At 32.6% G+C, this 21,514-nt stretch overlaps 2 protein-coding genes and 1 pseudogene across 2 annotated transcripts; all 3 read left to right on the top strand.

Moving 5' to 3' along the window:
- Positions 1-1,278: 1,278 nt before the first annotated feature.
- LOC119610167 lies at positions 1,279-2,488 on the top strand (annotated as a pseudogene).
- Positions 2,489-6,542: 4,054 nt separating this feature from the next.
- On the top strand, positions 6,543-7,701 carry LOC119610170 (phospholipase A1-like). The gene is made up of 2 exons (XM_037965296.1): positions 6,543-6,606; positions 6,661-7,701. Exons 1-2 carry the CDS (start codon positions 6,567-6,569, stop codon positions 7,644-7,646), a joined length of 1,026 nt encoding a protein of 341 aa, XP_037821224.1. The 5' UTR covers positions 6,543-6,566; the 3' UTR covers positions 7,647-7,701.
- A 1,933-nt stretch (positions 7,702-9,634) lies between these two features.
- LOC119610171 (phospholipase A1 VesT1.02-like) lies at positions 9,635-10,842 on the top strand. The gene is made up of 2 exons (XM_037965297.1): positions 9,635-9,724; positions 9,798-10,842. The coding sequence occupies exons 1-2, from the start codon at positions 9,685-9,687 to the stop codon at positions 10,781-10,783; spliced, it is 1,026 nt and encodes a 341-aa protein (XP_037821225.1). The 5' UTR covers positions 9,635-9,684; the 3' UTR covers positions 10,784-10,842.
- Positions 10,843-21,514: the final 10,672 nt, after the last annotated feature.

Raw genomic sequence — 21,514 nt, 5'->3', positions numbered from 1 at the left:
ACTAAATGAGAATTATGTATGTATGTATGTATGTATGTATGTATGTATGTATGTATGTATGTATGTATGTATGTATGTATGTATGTATGTATGTATATATTAGTATGCGAATGCACGTTCTTTTTCATTAAGTAACAAATAAGATTGAATATTGAATTAAGTGAGAAATGAGAAATGAGATACAAAAAGATTCAGTTAAAGAATTCTTGCCTTCAATTTGTTTAATCACTCTCGATGTGTAATTATTTTAAGAATTAGGTAATAAAATCATTTTAAAAGAAAACTCTTCACTTTACAAGTACATCATTATTAATTAATAACTAAATGTCAAATTATTTGAGACAATTCAAAAAAAAATAAATATTTCTATACATTTTGCAATAATAAAAACAATTTAGTAAATTATTAATACAAGTATTAATAACCAATAAAATGCCACTGTTATAAGTACTTTTGATATGTGAAAAAAAATTGAAAAAAAAAAATAACAGAGAAACATTTATAAAGATAATTGATTTGACAACTAAAACGACAATAAAATTAATAACGATAACGATATTTATACCCTACACCACAATAGAGGGGGAGGGTATAATTAATTAGAGCTGATATTTGTTACAAATATAAATTTTTATTCTACAAACTGCTTAAGGTTTACAAATCAGCATACCTTGAGCGGTAAAACACGATTACTACCCTAGATTGAAATTTCTTCCATGACATTGTAGTGTATAATATAGTCGAGCTTGGTCGATTTTACTTTCTTAAAGATATACCCCCTTATTCACAAACAGCATTTTTATTTTATAAAAGGTTTATAAAAACAATATTTCCATACAAAATCTAATTCATAAACTGTTTATACAATAAAAATTTTGTTCGTGAATAAGGGGGATAAAATTTAATTATCTATTTATATGTGTACCTACAAAAGTACTTAGGAGTGTAGTACCAAATTTCCAAAAATATTAAAAACAAATAAATATTTCTTCCATGCCCGCCCCCTCTCTGAATTCTTAGACCCTCTCAACTGAAAAAGAAATTCTTATCATTTGATTTGATACACGGGTGTAACATGTGCAGTTGTTCAAAATTAACGATTATGGCCTGTAACAACAACATTGGTAATTATTTCAAATTATCATAAATTTTGTTAGTTGGAGAATACTTGAGATTAGAAGAAATCAAAATTTATTACCACTAGTTAGTTATTAATCTAAAACCATTACAAAAACTAGAAAACTGTGTAGTATATAGACCTATAAAAACTAAATGATGGTCAAGTTCATTCAGGTATTTGTAGTTGAACATGAAGTACTACTTGCTGTTGGCCGGCCTCTTTTTGGGAACAGGTTGATACATTATTTTTTGAAAAAAAAACACTTCAAATATTTAGTTATTTTTTATCTGCATAGCTCTTGCTGCTGTTATACCCGAGGAAGAGCGTATAAATGGTGAAAATGGCTGGTATGTGCCACGTATTGATGGCTCTTTTGATTGGGTTGATATGGAGGAAGCTGAATCATATTTGGAGTCCAAACAAATGATGGAAGGACGTTTAACCATTAATCCAGTTACCTTTTACTTATACACCAAATCCAATCCACATGAACATCAAGAAATCAAAATGTCTAGAAAATCCATAGAGGCTTCCCATTTCAATGCCAAATATCCCACCAGAATTACCATTCATGGTTGGACTAATAGTAAAGATGATTATGTTAATACTGGAGTACGTCAAGCTTGGTTGTCTCATGGTGATTACAATATGATTGTTGTTGATTGGGGCCGTGCTCGTTCTATAGATTATGCCTCTTCGGTTGTAGCCGTTCCTGGTGTGGGTAAAAAGGTAGCTGAAATGGTTGACTATTTAGTCAAGGAATTTCACTTAAATTTAGACACTTTAGAAATAATTGGCCACAGTTTGGGTGCCCAGGTTGCCGGCTTTACCGGCAAGAATATTAAATCCGGCAAAGCTCATACTATTGTAGGTTAGATCCTGCTCTACCTCTCTTTAGCTACAAAAAACCCCACAAACGTTTGTCCAGCACTGATGCCCACTATGTTGAGTCTATACAAACTAATGGTGGTAAATTGGGTTTCCTGAAACCCATTGGTAAGGGTGCTTTCTATCCTAATGGTGGTAAGAAACAGCCTGGTTGTGGTGCTGATATTTCTGGCTCCTGTTCCCATGGACGCGCCGTCACTTACTATGTCGAAGCTGTGGAAAAGGATGATTTTGCTTCTGTTAAATGCGGTACCTATAAGGAGGCTGTTGCCAAGAAATGTGGTTCGAATTATAATTCTGCACGTATGGGTGCTGTTACCAATGCCTATATGGTTGATGGTGAATTTTATGTACCTGTCAATAGCAAGGCTCCCTATGGTAAATTAGCTTAAGTTAAGTTTTAGTATTTGTTGACTTATAATTGAAATAAGTTGATGTATGCTTTAAAAGCATGTATTTAATAAAGAAGAAAAAAATCAATAAATTTTCTTTTACTCCATTAAATTTCGAAAAAAATATACTTTTCTATGATACTTCTAGTTGGTTTAAAGAAAATTGTAATGAGTTACTTATAAACCCTTAAGCATAGAGAACGATTTTTTGCCATCGATTTATATCCAAAAATTTAGATAGTTGTGGATTTTGGATCATTATGGGCTGATCTTGCTAATAATTTAGTAAAGTAAATTTCAAAAGACAGACAGATAGACAGACATGCGGTCGGATGTACTAAACAGAGACTCGGCTATTAGAAAGGACCCGTACAGTTCTAAAAAAGTATTCTCAAAAATACTAATAATTAATTGACAATTATAATATTGAACAAAACTTTTCAAAATTCATTGCATACTTTCAAATGTTTCTAAATTACTAAAGGTTCATTCCGAATACACCATAATTAACAATTTGAAAAAATTTGCTTCCAAAAAATTTCCTTTTTCCTAGTAAATGTATGTAATATCGTTTTAAGTACTGAGTACGATTAATGCGAACATAAGCTCTTAGTGTTTCAAAGAACTAAGTATTTGTCCATAGTATACTTGCACCGATTAAATGAAACTAAAAACTATGAGATTCTCAAAGATTGCAATTTTTTGTCAGTAATTAAAAACAATTTCTTTTTAATTTTAGCAGACATTTTGGAATTTTATTTTTGATTAAAAATAGGTTCATTGCTCTTGATTTATTTTTAGAAATTAATTTAGTGATTTGTCTGAATATTTGCGAACCCTTATATAATCACAGTTATGTTCCCAATTTTAATCATTGTTATTAATCTTCTTTTTATTTATTTTCAAAATATTTACTTGTGTTAATAGCTGATAAAATTTTAAATATTTTTTTAAACTTAAGATTCTATTTCCATAGATTATACAGATAGTTAAGTTTAGGTACGTTTAAAATAAATAATCATGACGTTAGACATGTAAATTTTTTATTAACCCTTAGAAGGCGAAATAGATTTAAACGGAATTACCGGAATAACTGAACAGATGTGTTGGTCTATTAAAGATACAAAATATTCGTTACTCATTTGTAATTCATTTCTAGTTCAGTTCTAGTTCAGATCTGGTTCAGTTCTAGTTCAGTTCTAGTTCAGTTCTAGTTCAGTTCTAGCTCAGTTCTAGTTCAGTTCTAGTTCAGTTCTAGTTCAGTTCTAGTTCAGTTCTAGTTCAGTTCTAGTTCAGTTCTAGTTCAGTTCTAGTTCAGTTCTAGTTCAGTTCTAGTTCAGTTCCAGTTCAGTTCCAGGTCAGTTCTAGTTCAGTTCTAGTTCAGTTCTAGTCAGTTCTAGTTCAGTTCTAGTTCAGTTCTAGTTCAGTTCTAGTTCAGTTCTATTTCAGTTTTAGTTCAGTTCTAGTTCAGTTCTAGTTCAGTTCTAGTTCAGTTCTAGTTCAGTTCTAGTTCAGTTCAGTTCTAGTTCAGTTCTAGTTCAGTTCTAGTTCAGTTCTAGTTCAGTTCTAGTTCAGTTCTAGTTCAGTTCTAGTTCAGTTCTAGTTCAGTTCTAGTTCAGTTCTAGTTCAGTTCTAGTTCAGTTCTAGTTCAGTTCTAGTTCAGTTCTAGTTCAGTTCTAGTTCAGTTCTAGTTCAGTTCTAGTTCAGTTCTAGTTCAGTTCTAGTTCAGTTCTAGTTCAGTTCTAGTTCAGTTCTAGTTCAGTTCTAGTTCAGTTCTAGTTCAGTTCTAGTTCAGTTCTAGTTCAGTTCTAGTTCAGTTCTAGTTCAGTTCTAGTTCAGTTCTAGTTCAGTTCTAGTTCAGTTCTAGTTCAGTTCTAGTTCAGTTCTAGTTCAGTTCTAGTTCAGTTCTAGTTCAGTTCTAGTTCAGTTCTAGTTCAGTTCTAGTTCAGTTTAGTTCAGTTCTAGTTCAGTTCAGTTCTAGTTCAGTTCAGTTCAGTTCTAGTTCAGTTCAGTTCTAGTTCAGTTCTAGTTCAGTTCTAGTTCAGTTCTAGTTCAGTTCTAGTTCAGTTCTAGTTCAGTTCTAGTTCAGTTCTAGTTCAGTTCTAGTTCAGTCTAGTTCAGTACTAGTTCAGTTCTAGTTCAGTTCTAGTTCAGTTCTAGTTCAGTTCTAGTTCAGTTCTAGGTCAGTTCTAGTTCAGTTCTAGTTCAGTTCTAGTTCAGTTCTAGTTCAGTTCTAGTTCAGTTCTAGTTCAGTTCTAGTTCAGTTCTAGTTCAGTTCTAGTTCAGTTCTAGTTCAGTTCTAGTTCAGTTCTAGTTCAGTTCTAGTTCAGTTCTAGTTCAGTTCTAGTTCAGTTCTAGTTCAGTTCTAGTTCAGTTCTAGTTCAGTTCTAGTTCAGTTCTAGTTCAGTTCTAGTTCAGTTCTAGTTCAGTTCTAGTTCAGTTCTAGTTCAGTTCTAGTTCAGTTCTAGTTCAGTTCTAGTTCAGTTCTAGTTCAGTTCTAGTTCAGTTCTAGTTCAGTTCTAGTTCAGTTCTAGTTCAGTTCTAGTTCAGTTCTAGTTCAGTTCTAGTTCAGTTCTAGTTCAGTTCTAGTTCAGTTCTAGTTCAGTTCTAGTTCAGTTCTAGTTCAGTTCTAGTTCAGTTCTAGTTCAGTTCTAGTTCAGTTCTAGTTCAGTTCTAGTTCAGTTCTAGTTCAGTTCTAGTTCAGTTCTAGTTCAGTTCTAGTTCAGTTCTAGTTCAGTTCTAGTTCAGTTCTAGTTCAGTTCTAGTTCAGTTCTAGTTCAGTTCTAGTAGTCTAGTTCAGTTCTAGTTCAGTTCTAGTTCAGTTCTAGTTCAGTTCTAGTTCAGTTCTAGTTCAGTTCTAGTTCAGTTCTAGTTCAGTTCTAGTTCAGTTCTAGTTCAGTTCTAGGTCAGTTCTAGTTCAGTTCTAGTTCAGTTCTAGTTCAGTTCTAGTTCAGTTCTAGTTCAGTTCTAGTTCAGTTCTAGTTCAGTTCTAGTTCAGTTCTAGTTCAGTTCTAGTTCAGTTCTAGTTCAGTTCTAGTTCAGTTCTAGTTCAGTTCTAGTTCAGTTCTAGTTCAGTTCTAGTTCAGTTCTAGTTCAGTTCTAGTTCAGTTCTAGTTCAGTTCTAGTTCAGTTCCAGTTCAGTTCCAGTTCAGTTCCAGTTCAGTTCCAGTTCAGTTCCAGTTCAGTTCCAGTTCAGTTCCAGTTCAGTTCCAGTTCAGTTCCAGTTCAGTTCAAGTCAGATCCAGTTCAGTTCCAGTTCAGTTCCAGTTCAGTTTTAGTTCAGTTCTAGTTCAGTTTTAATTCTCCCCTAGTCACCAAAAAAAACCGGGCTAAATATTGGAGATTTTATTTTTTGATGAAACTTTTATAATTTTGAGATAAGGTATAATTTGATTGATGGTTCTTGTACTATCTGTCTCTTTTCAGTCTAAAGACTTTATAATGTTTCAAGGCTATGGAATTCCTCACATAACATTTAAACCTTTAACTTAAAAACAAACAAAATCAATTTGCATAGAAAATAACCTAATAATACGTTTGTGTTGATGACCGAGCAAAATATGAAATCAATTACTTTTCGTAAGTTAGAATCTTAAAATAAATGCATACATTAATTTGAATATTATCAACAGCGTAAACCTGCAGTCTTATTATATGTATTTAGTCCGATAACAAAATAAAAATTAATTTTACACTATGGTTCAAAATAATAAAATCTGAAAATAAAATTATTTGAAAAGTAAATTAATTACGGAAATGACAATACCCTAAGTGGCGAATCATAACGTCCAATATCGTAATATTAAAGGATATTATGACTCTTTGACACAATTATTAAAATTTACTTAAATTCGTTAAAAACTGCAAAATCCCTAACGATATTTTTTTAATTTATGCTAAAAAATTACTTCGTCCCATAGTGCGCTTGATTACTGCCACACTTCGGTGCAATAATCACTTAAATATTTATCAATTTATCAAATTCAATTTATTTAAAATAACATTGTACTTAGTGAAGATTAGTTTAAATAAAATAGATAACTTTCCTCAAGAATGTATACGAAACAAAGAGACCCCACTGTAATGACCACTTCATAAACAAAAGATAAAAAATTGTTATAAAAAGAACTGAATTTCTGCAAAGTAGTCATATTGGTTTTTTAACTATGAAACTTCTCTGGTTCTTAGCTTTTTGTGCCGTGGCTGGTAAGAATTGAAATTGCTAAAATATCTGAACAAATTCAATAAAATAAATTTCAGCTAGTGCTGCTGTCATCCCAGAGGATGAGCGTGTTAATGGTGAGAATGGTTGGTTTATACCACGAGTAGATGGCAGCTTTGATTGGGTCGACAAGGATGAAGCCGAATCTTATTTCGAAGCTATGTCTAATGTGGACAGTCTTTTGACTACCAATCCTGTTAACTTTTACTTGTACACCAAGGCCAATCCCACTGAGGGTCAGGAAATCACCGCTAGCAAAAAATCCATAAGCGCCTCCAATTTCAATGCCAAAAATCCCACTAGAATTACCATACACGGCTGGACCTCTAGCAAAGATGATTATGTTAATAGTGGTATACGTGAAGCTTGGCTGTCACATGGTGACTACAACATGATTGCCATTGACTGGGGACGTGCTCGTTCTGTAGACTATGCTACTTCCGTTTTGGCTGTTCCTGGTGTGGGTAAAAAAATTGCTGACTTGGTCAACTTTTTGGTTAAAAACTATGGCTTGAATTTGGATACTTTGGAAGTTATTGGCCACAGCTTGGGTGCCCATGTAGCTGGCTTTACAGGCAAGAATATTGCCAATGGCAAGGCTCATGCTATTATTGGTTTGGATCCTGCCTTACCCTTGTACAGTTACGATAAACCCGACAAACGTTTGTCCAGCACTGATGCTTATTATGTTGAATCTATCCAGACAAATGGTGGTAAATTGGGTTTCTTGAAACCCATTGGCAAAGGTGCTTTCTATCCTAATGGCGGTAAATCACAACCTGGCTGTGGTGTTGACTTGACTGGTTCCTGTGCCCATGGCCGTTCTGTTCTCTACTATGTTGAAGCTGTACAACAGGATAACTTTGCCACTGTTAAGTGTAATAACTATGAAGATGCTGTCGCCAAGAGTTGCGGTTCTACCTATAGCTCAGTGCGTATGGGTGCTGTGACCAATGCTTATATGGTTGCTGGTGATTATTATGTTCCAGTTAAGAGTACAGCTCCTTATGGTGCTTTGGCTTAAAATGGTTGTTGATGTGGAAATAAAGTTTGAAATTCATTTTTATTTTTGAATAGTAGAAATATGTTTTATTTTCTTACACTTGATATTGACTAGTCAGCGGACTAATCTATTGACTAGACTATGGACTAGTCTATTGTCCAGACTGTCGGCTAGTCTATATAACAGTCTATTGAATCGTCTATTGACCAGCCATTGGGTAGTCTATTGTCTAGTCTACAAACTAGTCTTTTATTTAGTCCACGGACATGTCTATGAATTAGTCTATAGACTAGTATATTGTCTAGTCTTTGGAATAGTCTATTAACTGGTCTATGGTTTGTTCGTGGAATATTCTATTATTTAGTCTATTGACTAGTCCAAGGACTTCTCTATTGACTAGTATATAGATTAATCTTGGGACAAGTGTATATACTAGTATATTGACTAGTTTATAGAGTCTATGAGTAGTCTATGGAATCGTCTATTGATTAGCCTATTGGGTTGTATATTATCTAGTCTATTGACTAGCTGGTCTATGGTTAGTTCGTGGAATAGTCTAATATTTAGTCTATTGACTAGTCCATTGATATTCTCTATTGGCTAGTCTACAGATTAATCTTGGGACAAGTCTATATACTAGTATATTGACTAGTCTATGGAATCGTCTATTGATTAGCCTATTGGGTAGTCTATTATCTAGTCTACTGACTAACCTACGGACTAGTCTATTGACTAGCCTATGAACCAGTACATTATTTAGTCCACTGACATGTGTATAAATTAGTCTATTGCCAAATCTAAAGACTAGTCTATTGTCTAGTCTCTGGAATAGTCTATTAACTGGTCTAGGGCTAGTTTGTATAATGGTCTATTATTTAGTCTATTAATTAGTCCATGGAGTTTTCTATTAACTAGTCTATAGATTAATCTTGGGACAAGTCTATTAAATAGTCTATGGACAAGTCTATTGACTAGTCTATGCACAAGTATATTAACTAGTCTATGGACTATTCTATTGAGTAGTCTATTGACTAGTCTATATACTAGTCTATAGTCTATGCACTAATCTATAGTCTATTGACTAGTCTACGGAATCGTCTATTGACTAGCCCATTGGCTGGTCAATGGACAAGTATTATATAATTCACGGACATGCCAATGGATTAGTGTATGGCCTAGGGTATAGACTAGTCTATGGATAAATCTATGGACTGGTCTATGGCTAGTCTATGGAATGATCTATTCACTATTCATCGACTTTTCTATGATCTAGTGTATTGCCTAGTCTGTGGACTATGAGTCTATTTGTTTATTCTATTCTATTTCTTTAAAATACATTTTTTTAAAACTTAAAAAAAAAGAACCGAGAAATCCGGACTTGAATCAACCGGGATGGGTGTCCGTTGTACGGTAAGTACGTTTTTACTTATATTAAGTGCAAAAAACTTTCAAAAACTATTGCAGAAATTAATTGTAATTGTAATGAAAGCAATTGTAATTAAAATTACAAATAGTTCAAAATTAGGTTAGTAAAACTTTTGAAGTTAGAGGTCAATAGCAAAAAAAGAGGTCAACAACAAAAAAACAATTTTTGTAAATAAATTTTCATATAACTTTTAATAACATAAAACTATATATTTTTTATATATAGTACTTTAACAATTCATTACAATTGTTTGATAGTGACGTTAATCAATTTATGAAAAACAACTAGAAACTCCCACATTTATATTTGTTTTCACTTAAACAAAATACTATTAATGAAAATAAAATCAATGATTTGTAAAATTTAATAAAATTGGTTTTCTTATCTTAAAACATTTCTATCCTGTATTGATAACAGATAAACATCTAAAAAATGCTAAAACCGGCCAAAACACTTAAAAATATTTTTAGCAATTGAATTGTTCCTATACTTTCTAAAACATATATATAAAAATCTCAACATTTCCTATTGCAACAACAGTTTATAAGTTATCAATTTAAATATAACAATAAGAAAATAGTATAAAAGTAAAGAAATTTCAAAAATTTAGCAATTGCTTCTAATTCTGCAAACATGAAGTATTTCTTATTGGTTGCTTTGTTCGCTGTGGCAGGTAAGTTGAAAATTGTTTAAATCCCTTTACTCAGCTTGATTAATAATATAACTTGTGTTTTATTTCAATTTAGCTACTGCCTATGTTCTTCCCGAAGAGGAACGTGTTAATGGTGAAAATGGTTGGTATGTACCCCGCCTAGATGATACCTTTGAATGGGTTGATATGGAAGAAGCTGATGCCTATCTCGAAAGTATGCAAGTTATGGAAGGTCGTTTGTCAACCAATCCTGTTACTTTCTACTTGTACACCAAGAAAAATCCCACTACTCCTCAGGAAATTACTGCCTCCAAAAAAACCATTGGTGCCTCTAACTTCAATGCCAAACACCCCACTCGCATTTCCATTCATGGCTGGAAATCCGGCAAAGATGAGTTTATTAACTCTGGTGTTCGTGAGGCTTGGTTATCCAAAGGTGAATACAATTTCATTTTCGTAGACTGGGGCCGTGCCCGCTCTGTGGATTATGCTTCCTCCGTTTTGGCTGTTTCGGGTGTTGGTGAAAAAGTTGCCGCTTTGGTTGATTTCTTGGTCAAGAATTACGGTTTGAAATTGGATACTTTGGAAATTATTGGTCACAGCTTGGGTGCTCATGTTGCTGGCTTCACAGGCAAGAACATTAAATCCGGTAAAGCTCACACCATTGTAGGTTTGGATCCTGCTCTGCCCCTGTTCCACTATGACAAACCCGACAAACGCTTGTCCAGCACTGATGCCAACTATGTTGAATCTATCCAAACTAATGGCGGTAAATTGGGTTTCTTAAAACCCATTGGCAAGGGTGCTTTCTATCCTAATGGTGGCCAATCTCAACCTGGTTGTGGTGTTGATCTCACCGGTTCCTGCTCTCACAGCCGTTCTATTGTCTATTATGCCGAAGCCGTGAAAAAGGATGATTTCTCTACCATCAAGTGCTCCAACTATGAAGATGCTGTTGCCAAGAAGTGCGGCTCCACCTATAGCAACATTCGCATGGGTGCCGTCATTAATGCTTATATGGTTGCTGGTGATTTCTATGTCCCTGTCAACAAAAATGCTCCCTATGGCAAATTAGCTTAAGATTTAATAAATATTTTATATTTACAATAAAACTCTTAAATATTTTTACTCTACATATAGTCGTACAACAGTTTTATTTTTATTTTTCCCAAATTGAAAACCTGACCTGTCTCTTGCAGAAAAGCATTAGTTGTAAAAGCATACAATTGTATGTATGTATGTGTTTTAAACAATCACTCACATGTCTCACAAACATCCTCCCGCAATAAAAAGTATCGCCTTAAATTGTATACACGTTTGACAAAATAAATCCCTTTAGAACCCTTTCACTTGCTCTGTCATAGACCATCCCAGCAAAAACTTATATTGAAAAGTAAAGAATTATGCAATACTTAGCATTTAAGGTCATTATTTTAACACGGGGATGACATTGGAGGCAAGTATTTAGCAAGTTTGCTTACAAATAGGGAGTTCGGTAAGTACTTACTACGCCTGCAAATAGAGAGTTAAGTTAATACTTTCGTTTCTAGGAAAAAAATAGCCTACGGGAATACGTCATTGGGTCCAACTACTACGGTTGTGTTAACAACCAAGTTCGAAAACAATATGTCAAGTCTAAAATGTAAGTACTTGCATAATATATTATTTGTAAGTAATTAATAGATTCCTTCTTAGTAATGCAGACGGTAAGTAGTAGTCATTGAAAAGTAAGTTATTGAGTAAGAATAAGTTATTACTATGTTTTATGCATTTAAGGTCATTATTTTCGCTTACAAATAGGGAGTTTGGTAAGTACTTACTACGCCTGCAAATAGAGAGTTAAGTTAGTACTTTCGTTTCTAAGAAAAAATAGCCTACGGGGATACGTCATTGGGTCCAACTACTACGGTCGTGTTAACTACCAAGTTCGAAAACAATATGTCAAGTCTAAAATATAAGTACTTACATAATATATTATTTGTAAGTCATTAATAGATTCCTTCCTAGTAATACAGACGGTAAGTAGTTGTCATTGAAAAAGTAAGTTATTGAGTAAGAATAAGTCATTACTATGTTTTTGCTGGGATTGTATGCTAAAGCTAAGGGTCTTCCATTAAGACCTGGATAACACTCAGGCGACACTTGACCATAATGCAAATTCTTTAGTTTCGACTATCAAAGTCCTACAGCTTACTTACGTCATATTGTCAAGTAAACACGATTCCATAATATCGATTACAAGCGTTCTATAGACAATTAAACTCAACCCACTATTGGAAAACCCTTTAGAAATAAATTTATATGAAACTTACTTTCGGTAGTTTTTGTCGAACGATGTTGTTACATTTTTTTGAAAAAATTATACGAACAATAATGTTACATTTACTAACAGATGTTGTTATTAATTCTACTTGTTATCATTGTTTGGTGTATGGTCCTTTTGTCCTTGAAATATTGTTTGAAAAAGCAATGGCAATAATGTAATCTTATCAAAAAGGAAAAGGACTTGTTGAGACATTTTACTGAGGTCGTGTGTCTAAGATTGCTGTTACAATAACAAATTTAAATTTACATCTGTTATGAGCTATTATTTATTAAGAAATATATTGAAGTTTTGTTAGGTCATAATGAAATAATGACCACTTGTTAAGAGACAAAAGAAAATATTTGAAATGAGTGCACTTAGGTTTATAAAGCGTAAATATTAAAAAATGTTGATGATATTTAAATAGAATTTTAAGTTGAAATTATACAGTAACAACCTATAAATAGAGGATATTATCATAATTCGAGTTAAATTGTTGGCCATTAATAGAATTTGTAAAAATGGCCACATGAAATTCACGAGAATATGCAATTCTTTCCAAATATTGAAATCATAAGACTAATATAGTCTTAAGTCCTAGTTTCGTTTAAGTACATATCCATGAATCATTGAAAACTTAATTTATTTTTCTTCATAACCATCACAAAATCAAAAGAATTTATTCGCCGTAACTAAGTTGATCTCTAAACTAACCTCAAATTCATTTTCTTAGGACTGTTTATTTTAGCGACAGGATAAACAAAACAAAGAAATGTTATAATAATAATAGAAACCACAATATCCAGTTGGCATGTATATTATCGTCATCGTCATTGTGTGTTCTTCCTGTTATACAGTTTAGGAAAATGAAATGAAATTTTATGGTTTTTCATGATAGCAGTAAATGAAAATATTTTTACTATAAGCGTTTGCAAATAACTACCATCCCATTTTATATTAAGGGTTCAGCACTCACTGTCGTTAGAGGCCTTTAAACTTTCACAAATCTCAAGATAGAATGATAATAATATAAAGGCAGATTTTTAACCAAAAATTATGCTTTAAAGTTCTCTTTGAGACGAACACTGATGATAGCAATGCTGTAAGATATACCTTCCAGTAACTATTACAGGGTATCTTTGTCGCAATAATATGTAATTCTGAATATTTCACCGTACTTCTCCGAAGATTTTTTTTAATTTGGATAAAATTGTGTTTATATAGAAAATTTTCAACAAAAGTTTTTTTTATAGAACATTTTCTTTGAAATTCTTGACAAGATAACCAAAAATGCTGCAAACTGCACCCGCTATGAACTCGACAATGAAAATCGCGTTAATAATGAGATGAGTACCAGAAGTTTTTGGAAACTGTACCCAGCAAATCTAAGGCAGCACTACAGATGAAAGGTCCAAGTGGAAGCGACATCAGATCGAGGCAGAGGAACCGTATGTAGTATCCACAATCACAGCCAGGAAACCATTCAATGAAATGGTGAAGGACCACCTACTAATGGTGCTGGAAAAAGTGAAAAACGTGGTTATTAACCCTGTAGTAATAGAATAGGGTGCTGTGGAATCTAAACTGAGTCAGTTATGAAACACATACTGGTCAGTGAGGACACACAGCACCTCGTTTTGACTCCCGTGAGATACATCGGGGATACAGGGTGTTCAAATGCATGGTTGTGTTCTCAAAGGATTTCGCCAAGATTAGTAACGCATGGGATGGCTTAATCCTTAAGCTGAATTCCGATGAGACCTCGGACACGCATCTTGTTACCAAAAATTACCACGAAAGCACATAAGATTTTGGTCTGCCTGCAGCGTCAGAATCCCAACATCCACATGGACGACAGGTCCATCATTCGTGCTGAGCAAGACGAAGGCCAAACATGCGTTATCATTGTTATCACAGAGTCGGGCTTTGTTGAACTCGAGAAAGCAGGACCCAGGCTCTTCTTCAGGATTAGGGACGCTAAAGTGAAGGCGTTTCGTTCGTCAAAATCGGGGTGCGGTGATGCAGATTAAGTAGAATCTACTAACTCTCTGCTCAACGAGATGAAGCTCTCAGAACCCCCTCGAAACCTGACAATGGAGCTAAAGGTATTGTAGATTAATATGGAGCACTAAAAATGTGCTACATATAACCTAGCTGAGGTACTCCTAGCTGATATTGGCCTAATTCAAGAATCCTAGGAATCCTCTAAAGTCAGAGGGTTGGTAAGTAATGGTAAGATTCGATCATGTCTAATTGCAAAAATAAAACTCTAAATTGAAAATTTTCAATAAAATCGAATTTTTACAAATTTTGCTGAAATCTTCTTTTTATTTAAAAATTTTCTACAAAATGTTATTATTTTAAGAAATTTTCACAGAGATTTTCCTTTTTTTAATTTGTAATAAATTTTATTTCAAATTTTAATTTTTTTCGTTTAAATGTTCTTTATTTTTCAATGTTTTGCACAACATTTTATAAGAATATTTTATTTCCAAAACAGAACAGAGAAAAACATCCATCAATTTTCTTATATAATAATAATTTTCTTCAACTTTCTTTATTCTTCCAATTTAAGCAATTGCTAATCCTCACAAAACTTAAGAATTTTAATTGGTTATGCTGTAGCAAACTGCACTTTTATCCCCCTATTAAATGGAATTACTTATTTTATTAACATATTTTCCATAAATTTATCTTAAATGCATTTATATTGCTCTATCCTCTATTTTCTACATTTCATAACTTTAAGTACAAGCATTATAAAATAATTGAGTTAAACTCTTTATTATTTCATTCAAACAATTTTATATACATACATACACACATATACATATGTAATATATTTTTAAAAATTTTCCCTACTCTTTAGTTTTTATGTCTTTAAGGATCCAAGAGTATTTTATGTAATTTAAGTGATGCAGCTTTTAGCTAACGACTAAAGGTATATTTTAAGAAATTTGTAATATCGGTATTATATGGAAGTAAAACAAACATTTTTATAGGGCATTACGATTGTAAAAAACAGCTTAATTTTGTATAAACAATATGTTTATAGGAAAAGTTGACATCAATTTCCACAAATTCATTTATTAAGAAGAATTAAGACATATATATGTATATTTAGTCAGTAAATCGAGTTTAAATTGCTGTAAATTTATTATAATATTTTCTTTTTAAATTTGTGTCTACATGTGGTTTTAAAATTCATATTTACAAAAAAATATGTTTTCATTTCATTTGCAACAAACTTTAGGGGAAAAGTAGTTTTCTTTTTGCCCTTTCTCCTCCATAACAAAGGTCAATGATTATTGCCGTTCATTATCCCTAAGAGTCAATTGAATATTTATTTTAAACAACATCAGCCAAAGGACTGATTGCCTAACTGGCAGACTTGTTGAAATTTTTATTTCCTCTACACGTTCATAGATATTTGTGGATGGAAATGCTTAAAAACACTTTTCGCCTGTAAATAAACGTGAGTTGCCGAAAAAGAAAGTATAATAGTTTTGATGTGGAAATTTTATGTTTTCTTTTTCTTTGAAGAAAAATAGCTAAATAAAAACGTAATAAAATTAATGGTTATAGCTCACGTACAGAAGTATCACATAGAAAAAGAAAATATCCTTAAAAATATATACAATTTTATAAAAGTATTGTATGTGCGACATAAGGGATTTAACATTTTGTTTGTTGAGTTGTTGGTAAATTGCAAAAAAAAAGATATGTCAACATTGTGTTATCCGTGAACAATGACATGTGAATACAAATGGAATTATAACTGCAAACGTTAAGCGACGTACATACATTCATATTCTTCACTTTTTTAAATTTAAAAAAAAATCACTTTCTGTTGAAGCCTTTCGATTAATTCTCTTTTCGACAACTTCTTGTTTATAGAAAAATTGTCTTTAAAAGAGAGAGAGGGAGAGCGAAGGGAAAAAAACGAACGAACGAAGAACGAACGAACGAACGAACGAACGAACGAACGAACGAACGAACGAACGAACGAAGACGAACGAACGAACGAACGAACGAACGAACGAACGAAACGAACGAACGAACGAACGAACGAACAACGAACGAAACGAACGAACGAAGAACGAACGAAACGAACGAACGAACGAACGAAACGAAACGAACGAACGAACGAAAACGAACGAACGAACGAACGAACGAACGAACGAAAGAACGAACGAACGAACGAACGAACGAACGAACGAACGAACGAACGAACGAACGAACGAACGAACGAACGAAGAACGAACGAACGACGAACGAACGAACGAACGAACGAACGAACGAACGAACGAACGAACGAACGAAACGAACGAACGAACGAACGAACGAACGAACGAACGAACGAACGAACGAACGAAACGAACGAACGAACGAACGAACGAACGAACGAACGAACGAACGAACGAACGAACGAACGAAACGAAAAACGAACGAAGAACGAACGAACGAACGAACGAACGAACGAACGAACGAACGAACGAACGAACGAACGAACGAACGAACGAACGAACGAAACGAACGAACGAACGAACGAACGAACGAACGAACGAACGAACGAACGAACGAAACGAACGAACGAACGAACGAACGAACGAACGAAACGAACGAACGAAAACGAACGAACGAACGAACGAACGAACGAACGAACGAACGAACGAACGAAAGAACGAACGAACGAACGAACGAACAAAGAAAAGAACGAACGAACGAACGAACGAACGAAACGAACGAACGAACGAACGAACGAACGAACGAAACGAACGAACGAACGAACGAACGAACGAACGAACGAACGAACGAACGAACGAACGAACGAACGAACGAACGAACGAACGAACGAACGAACAACGAACGAAGAACGAACGAACGAACGAACAACGAACGAACGAACGAACTAACTAACTAACTAACTAACTAACTAACTAACTAACTAACTAACTAACTAACTAACTAACTAACTAACTAACTAACTAACTAACTAACTAACTAACTAACTAACTACTAACTAACTAACTAACTAACTAACTAACTAACTAACTAACTAACTAACTAACTAACTAACTAACTAACTAACTAACTAACTAACTAACTAACTAACTAACTAACTAACTAACTAACTAACTAACTAACTAACTAACTAACTAACTAACTAACTAACTAACTAACTACTAACTAACTAACTAACTAACTAACTAACTAACTAACTAACTAACTAACTAACTAACTAACTAACTAACTACTAACTAACTAACTAACTAACTAACTAACTAACTAACTAACTAACTAACTAACTAACTAACTAACTAACTAACTAACTAACTAACTAACTAACTAACTAACTAACTAACTAACTAACTAACTAACTAACTAACTAACTAACTAACTAACTAACTAACTAACTAACTACTAACTAACTAACTTACTAACTAACTAACTAACTAACTAACTAACTAACTAACTAACTAACTAACTAACTAACTGACTGACTAACTAACTAACTAACTAACATCGATAAAAATTAATTAGAAAAATTTTACTTTTTTAATTAAAAATTTTAGACAAGATCCGTATTTTAAATGTCTATAAAAATTCTTTAAAAAGACGCAACATTTTTCATTTGTAAAACAATTTTTACAATTTATATATAGAGAATATTCGAAATATAATCGAAATTTATATTATTTTTTTCTCCTTCTATGAGAAAATGCTTTTTTCATCAAATATTTGCCTTATGTGTCATATCGTAACTTTAATTTAACAAATGTGTAACATATTTTAAGGCATTAAAATGCTAGGTTTTTAAATTTTATAGTGCGGTTGTAGTTTAAACGTTTCAATAAAAATTTCGAATCCTCATAACAATCTGTCACAAACAAATATTCACACTGGCGTATGAGTGTTAAGGCATGTGAATGTTTATTAATATTCCACATACTCATTCATACATAAGGGAATTTGACCTGTTATAAAAAGGTCAATAATAAAGGTAAATATGTACATACAAAACATAACTGTATTTATGGTAAATAACTTTTAAACTGGTAATAAAAGCCGTTAACTCTCAACAATAAAACAAATTTCTATTGCTGCTGTGTTGTAACTATTACTAACCAAACCGAACAATATGGTTTCTATTATACCAAAGGGAACAGTTCCTTAGAGTGAGGTTTTGAAAATAACAAAAATTGTAGTCACTTTAACATTTTAGCCCTTAACATTTAAAACTCAGTGTTGCCAACTTAGTGCTTTTAGCACTATTTGCGGTGCTTTTTGGTGTGCCAGACGCGGAAAATTTTGCTCATGGTGCCTTTTTTCAAAAAGGCACTACAGTGGTGCTTTCTAATTTTATGACAGTGCATTTAGTGCTTTTTATACCCACCATCAAAAAAGATGAGTGGGGTATATTGATTTTGTCACTCCGTTTGTAACACATTGGTCGTAGACCCACAAAAGTATTAAATTCTAAGGCGATCTAACCATGTCCATCCGTCTGTTCATCTGTCCGTCCGTCTGTTGAAAGCACGATAGGGTTAGAACGGAAAGAGCAAGGGAGTTAAATTTTTCCACAAATATTTCTTATAGGTAAGGTTTGTTTGGTATTGCAAATGGACAATATGGGTCCACAATTTCGCATATCCCCCATACAAGTGGCCCCCCGAAAAACAGCTTTAACAGTCACAACTGTTTTAAACATACGAGTATAGCGATAAAATTTGGCATAAATAAGTTTTATATGCGCCAAAATCTCTGTACCAAATTTTATGGGATTCGGTCCAAAATTGACCCTACCCCCCATACGAGTATAGCGATGAAATTCAACATAAGTAAGTTTTATATATGCCAAAATCTCTACTAAATTTTATAGAAATTGGTCTATAATTGACCCTACCCCCCATATAAGGTCTCCTTCAGAAAATGATTTAAGCGGTCATTACTGACTTAAAAATACGTTATAGCGATGAAATTCGGCATAAATAAGTTTTATATAAGTCAAAATGTCTCTACCAAATTTTATGGGAATCTGTCCATAACTGACCCTACCCGCAAATAAGGTCCCCCTATGAGTGCAGCGTTGAAATTCAACATAAGTAACTTTTATATGCATCAAAATTTCTCTACCAAATGACATTAATACTCATTATCGACTTAAAAATATTCGACATAAATATGTTTTATATAAGCCAAAATCTCTCTAGCAAATTTTACGGCAATCGGTCCATAATCGACCCTACCCCCACATATGGTCACCTTCAAAAATTGATTTTAACGATCATTACTGACTTAAAAATACGAGTATAGCGGAGAAATTCGAATTTAATTCGGATTTGTCGGTAGCGTACCCTACCCCCTATTAAGGTCCCCTTAAAAATATGAGTACAGAGATGAAAATTTACAAAAAATAAGTTTTATATAATTTTTTTACACAATTGAACCTATCCCTCATATATAAAGCCTCCATGATTACTTCATCGTTGTACTCGCAATAAAAAGATTTTTATTATAATTCTTTATGCCGAATTTTATGACGATTGGTCTATAACTGACCAACAAAACAAAATCTATGTACAAAATTTTATGGGTATCGATATATAATTGTCCCAACCCCATATAAGTTCCCCTTTAGATAATAACTTTTACGCTTATGACTGAATTAAAAATTCGAGAACAGCAATGAAATTCGAAACGAATAAGTGTTATACGAAATCTTTCTACCAAATTTTACGACAAACAGTTCATAATTGACACTACCTCTGATATATGTTCATGGTTAAAAAATTGGACAAAAATATTTTGTTTTTAAAAATTAATATTTTGTTGATTTGAAGATCACGTACATAATTGAATTAAGCCTTATCTCCCTGATGTTTACAGAGGAGCATTCCTTTTACGGCATAAGATTTGATGGTGGGTATATAAGATTCGGCACAGCCGAATATAACACTCTTGTTAAAATATTTTAAAATATTTGTGAATTTCAGGAGGTAATTTATTTAATTAATATTAAACATTTTCTCTATAATGTTAAGAAAACTGAGGGATCATTCTTTGATCTTTCTATTTGTACCACTTTTTGTTGTTTATTAGAATACGATCAGTTTACACTAAGGACTAAATTTTTCTTAAAAACTGTTTTAAATTTTTTTACACGGGTGCTCCAAAGTTTTTTTTTTATTTGTGTTAAGTTTTAAAAGCAAATATTCTTCAAAAACAAAAAAACAAAATATTCAAAATACTTTACAATAAGTTATGTTATTCACTATCAGTGAAATTAACAATTTTTCCAGAACTCAAAAAACTTAAAAATAATATATATAGATTTTGCAAAAAAAATATATTTCATAAGTTTTGTACAATTTTACAATTTGGGTCAGTTTGAATGTTTAATGACATTTTACTATTTTTAAAATAACTTTTAAAATTCTCATCTTATTTATCTAATATTCGTCAAACATTAGTTTTAGTTCTTACGTTACTAAAAATCTAACTCACACAGATGAAAGACTTTAGTATGACACATGTTTTGTTTTGCCCAATGTTCTAAAAAACGAATTTTGGAGTCTTGTAGGAAATGAGCGAAATAATGTGCAATTTTTATTAAAATAAACAATATTTGACTAAAAAAAACGTTAGTGCTTTTTTACCCATTTTCAGTTAGAAAATTACGCTTTTTTACCCCTTTTTAATATTTTTTGCGCGCGTTTTGCTTGACCAATGTTGGCAACACTGTTAAAACTTACAATACGCTGTATTTTTTATTTATTTGGGGTGTTAAATAATTTTTTTCTATTCATTTTTTTCTGAAGTCCTCTTAGAGCAAATGGAATTTTTATATAAGATTGTTTAGCATATCAAGCCTTTTATTGATTTTTCTTTTTTTGACTTTTTATATCTTTGACAACCTTTTTTTTTTTTTTTTTTGTTATCAACTAAAGTTTCAATTCAATTATTTTTTACATTTTTGTACACTTCATTTTAAAAATTCAATGTAAGAGACTGGACAAGAAAAAGAGAAAGTGTACAAAAGAGAGTGTTAAAAAAACGACATTTTGATTAAAAGCTCAATATATATAAGAGTTTTTTTTTCTTGTCAGAGATGAATGGATATGGTTTTCATTTTTTGTTTGAGCCTAAATGTATGTTAATGATTCATGACATTTTTAGATTTTAAGTGCTATCTGTAATTTAAGGTGACCAGAGTTTTGAATAGGTAATGTTGATCAATTTTATTTAGAAATTTGTTGGAAATATGTTCTCTATTCCAAGAATTTTTCCCGAATAATGAATATATCGAAATGAATGAAAATTTTTGAGAATTTTCTATTTACAGAAAAAAATTCAATATTTTTTATACAAAGGATGGAAGTAGGAAAATGAACTGCGGTGTTGGTTCTTGTGTCTTCTCGTGAGGAAGCTGGGGTAAGTATATCTCACCGTCTTGCCCTCATTATTCGCGGCAAAGTAGGAATTTTCGTTGATAGTCAAGCGGC

This window comes from Lucilia sericata, unplaced genomic scaffold, assembly GCF_015586225.1.
Source record: "Lucilia sericata isolate MDLA Ls3-8-SP2 unplaced genomic scaffold, ASM1558622v1 Contig001131F_arrow, whole genome shotgun sequence".
In the NCBI taxonomy this organism is placed as follows: Eukaryota; Metazoa; Arthropoda; class Insecta; order Diptera; family Calliphoridae; genus Lucilia; species Lucilia sericata.
This window is presented reverse-complemented; position numbering and strand designations above follow the sequence as displayed.

What these genes read in the sequence shown, in the direction of transcription:
- LOC119610170 (XM_037965296.1), top strand. Translation starts at nt 6,567, where the DNA reads ATGAAACTTCTCTGGTTCTTAGCTTTTTGTGCCGTGGCTG. An exon ending in AGCTTTTTGTGCCGTGGCTG is followed by an intron (nt 6,607 to 6,660) that starts GTAAGAATTGAA and finishes AATAAATTTCAG; the next exon opens with CTAGTGCTGCTGTCATCCCA.
- LOC119610171 (XM_037965297.1), top strand. Translation starts at nt 9,685, where the DNA reads ATGAAGTATTTCTTATTGGTTGCTTTGTTCGCTGTGGCAG. An exon ending in TGCTTTGTTCGCTGTGGCAG is followed by an intron (nt 9,725 to 9,797) that starts GTAAGTTGAAAA and finishes ATTTCAATTTAG; the next exon opens with CTACTGCCTATGTTCTTCCC.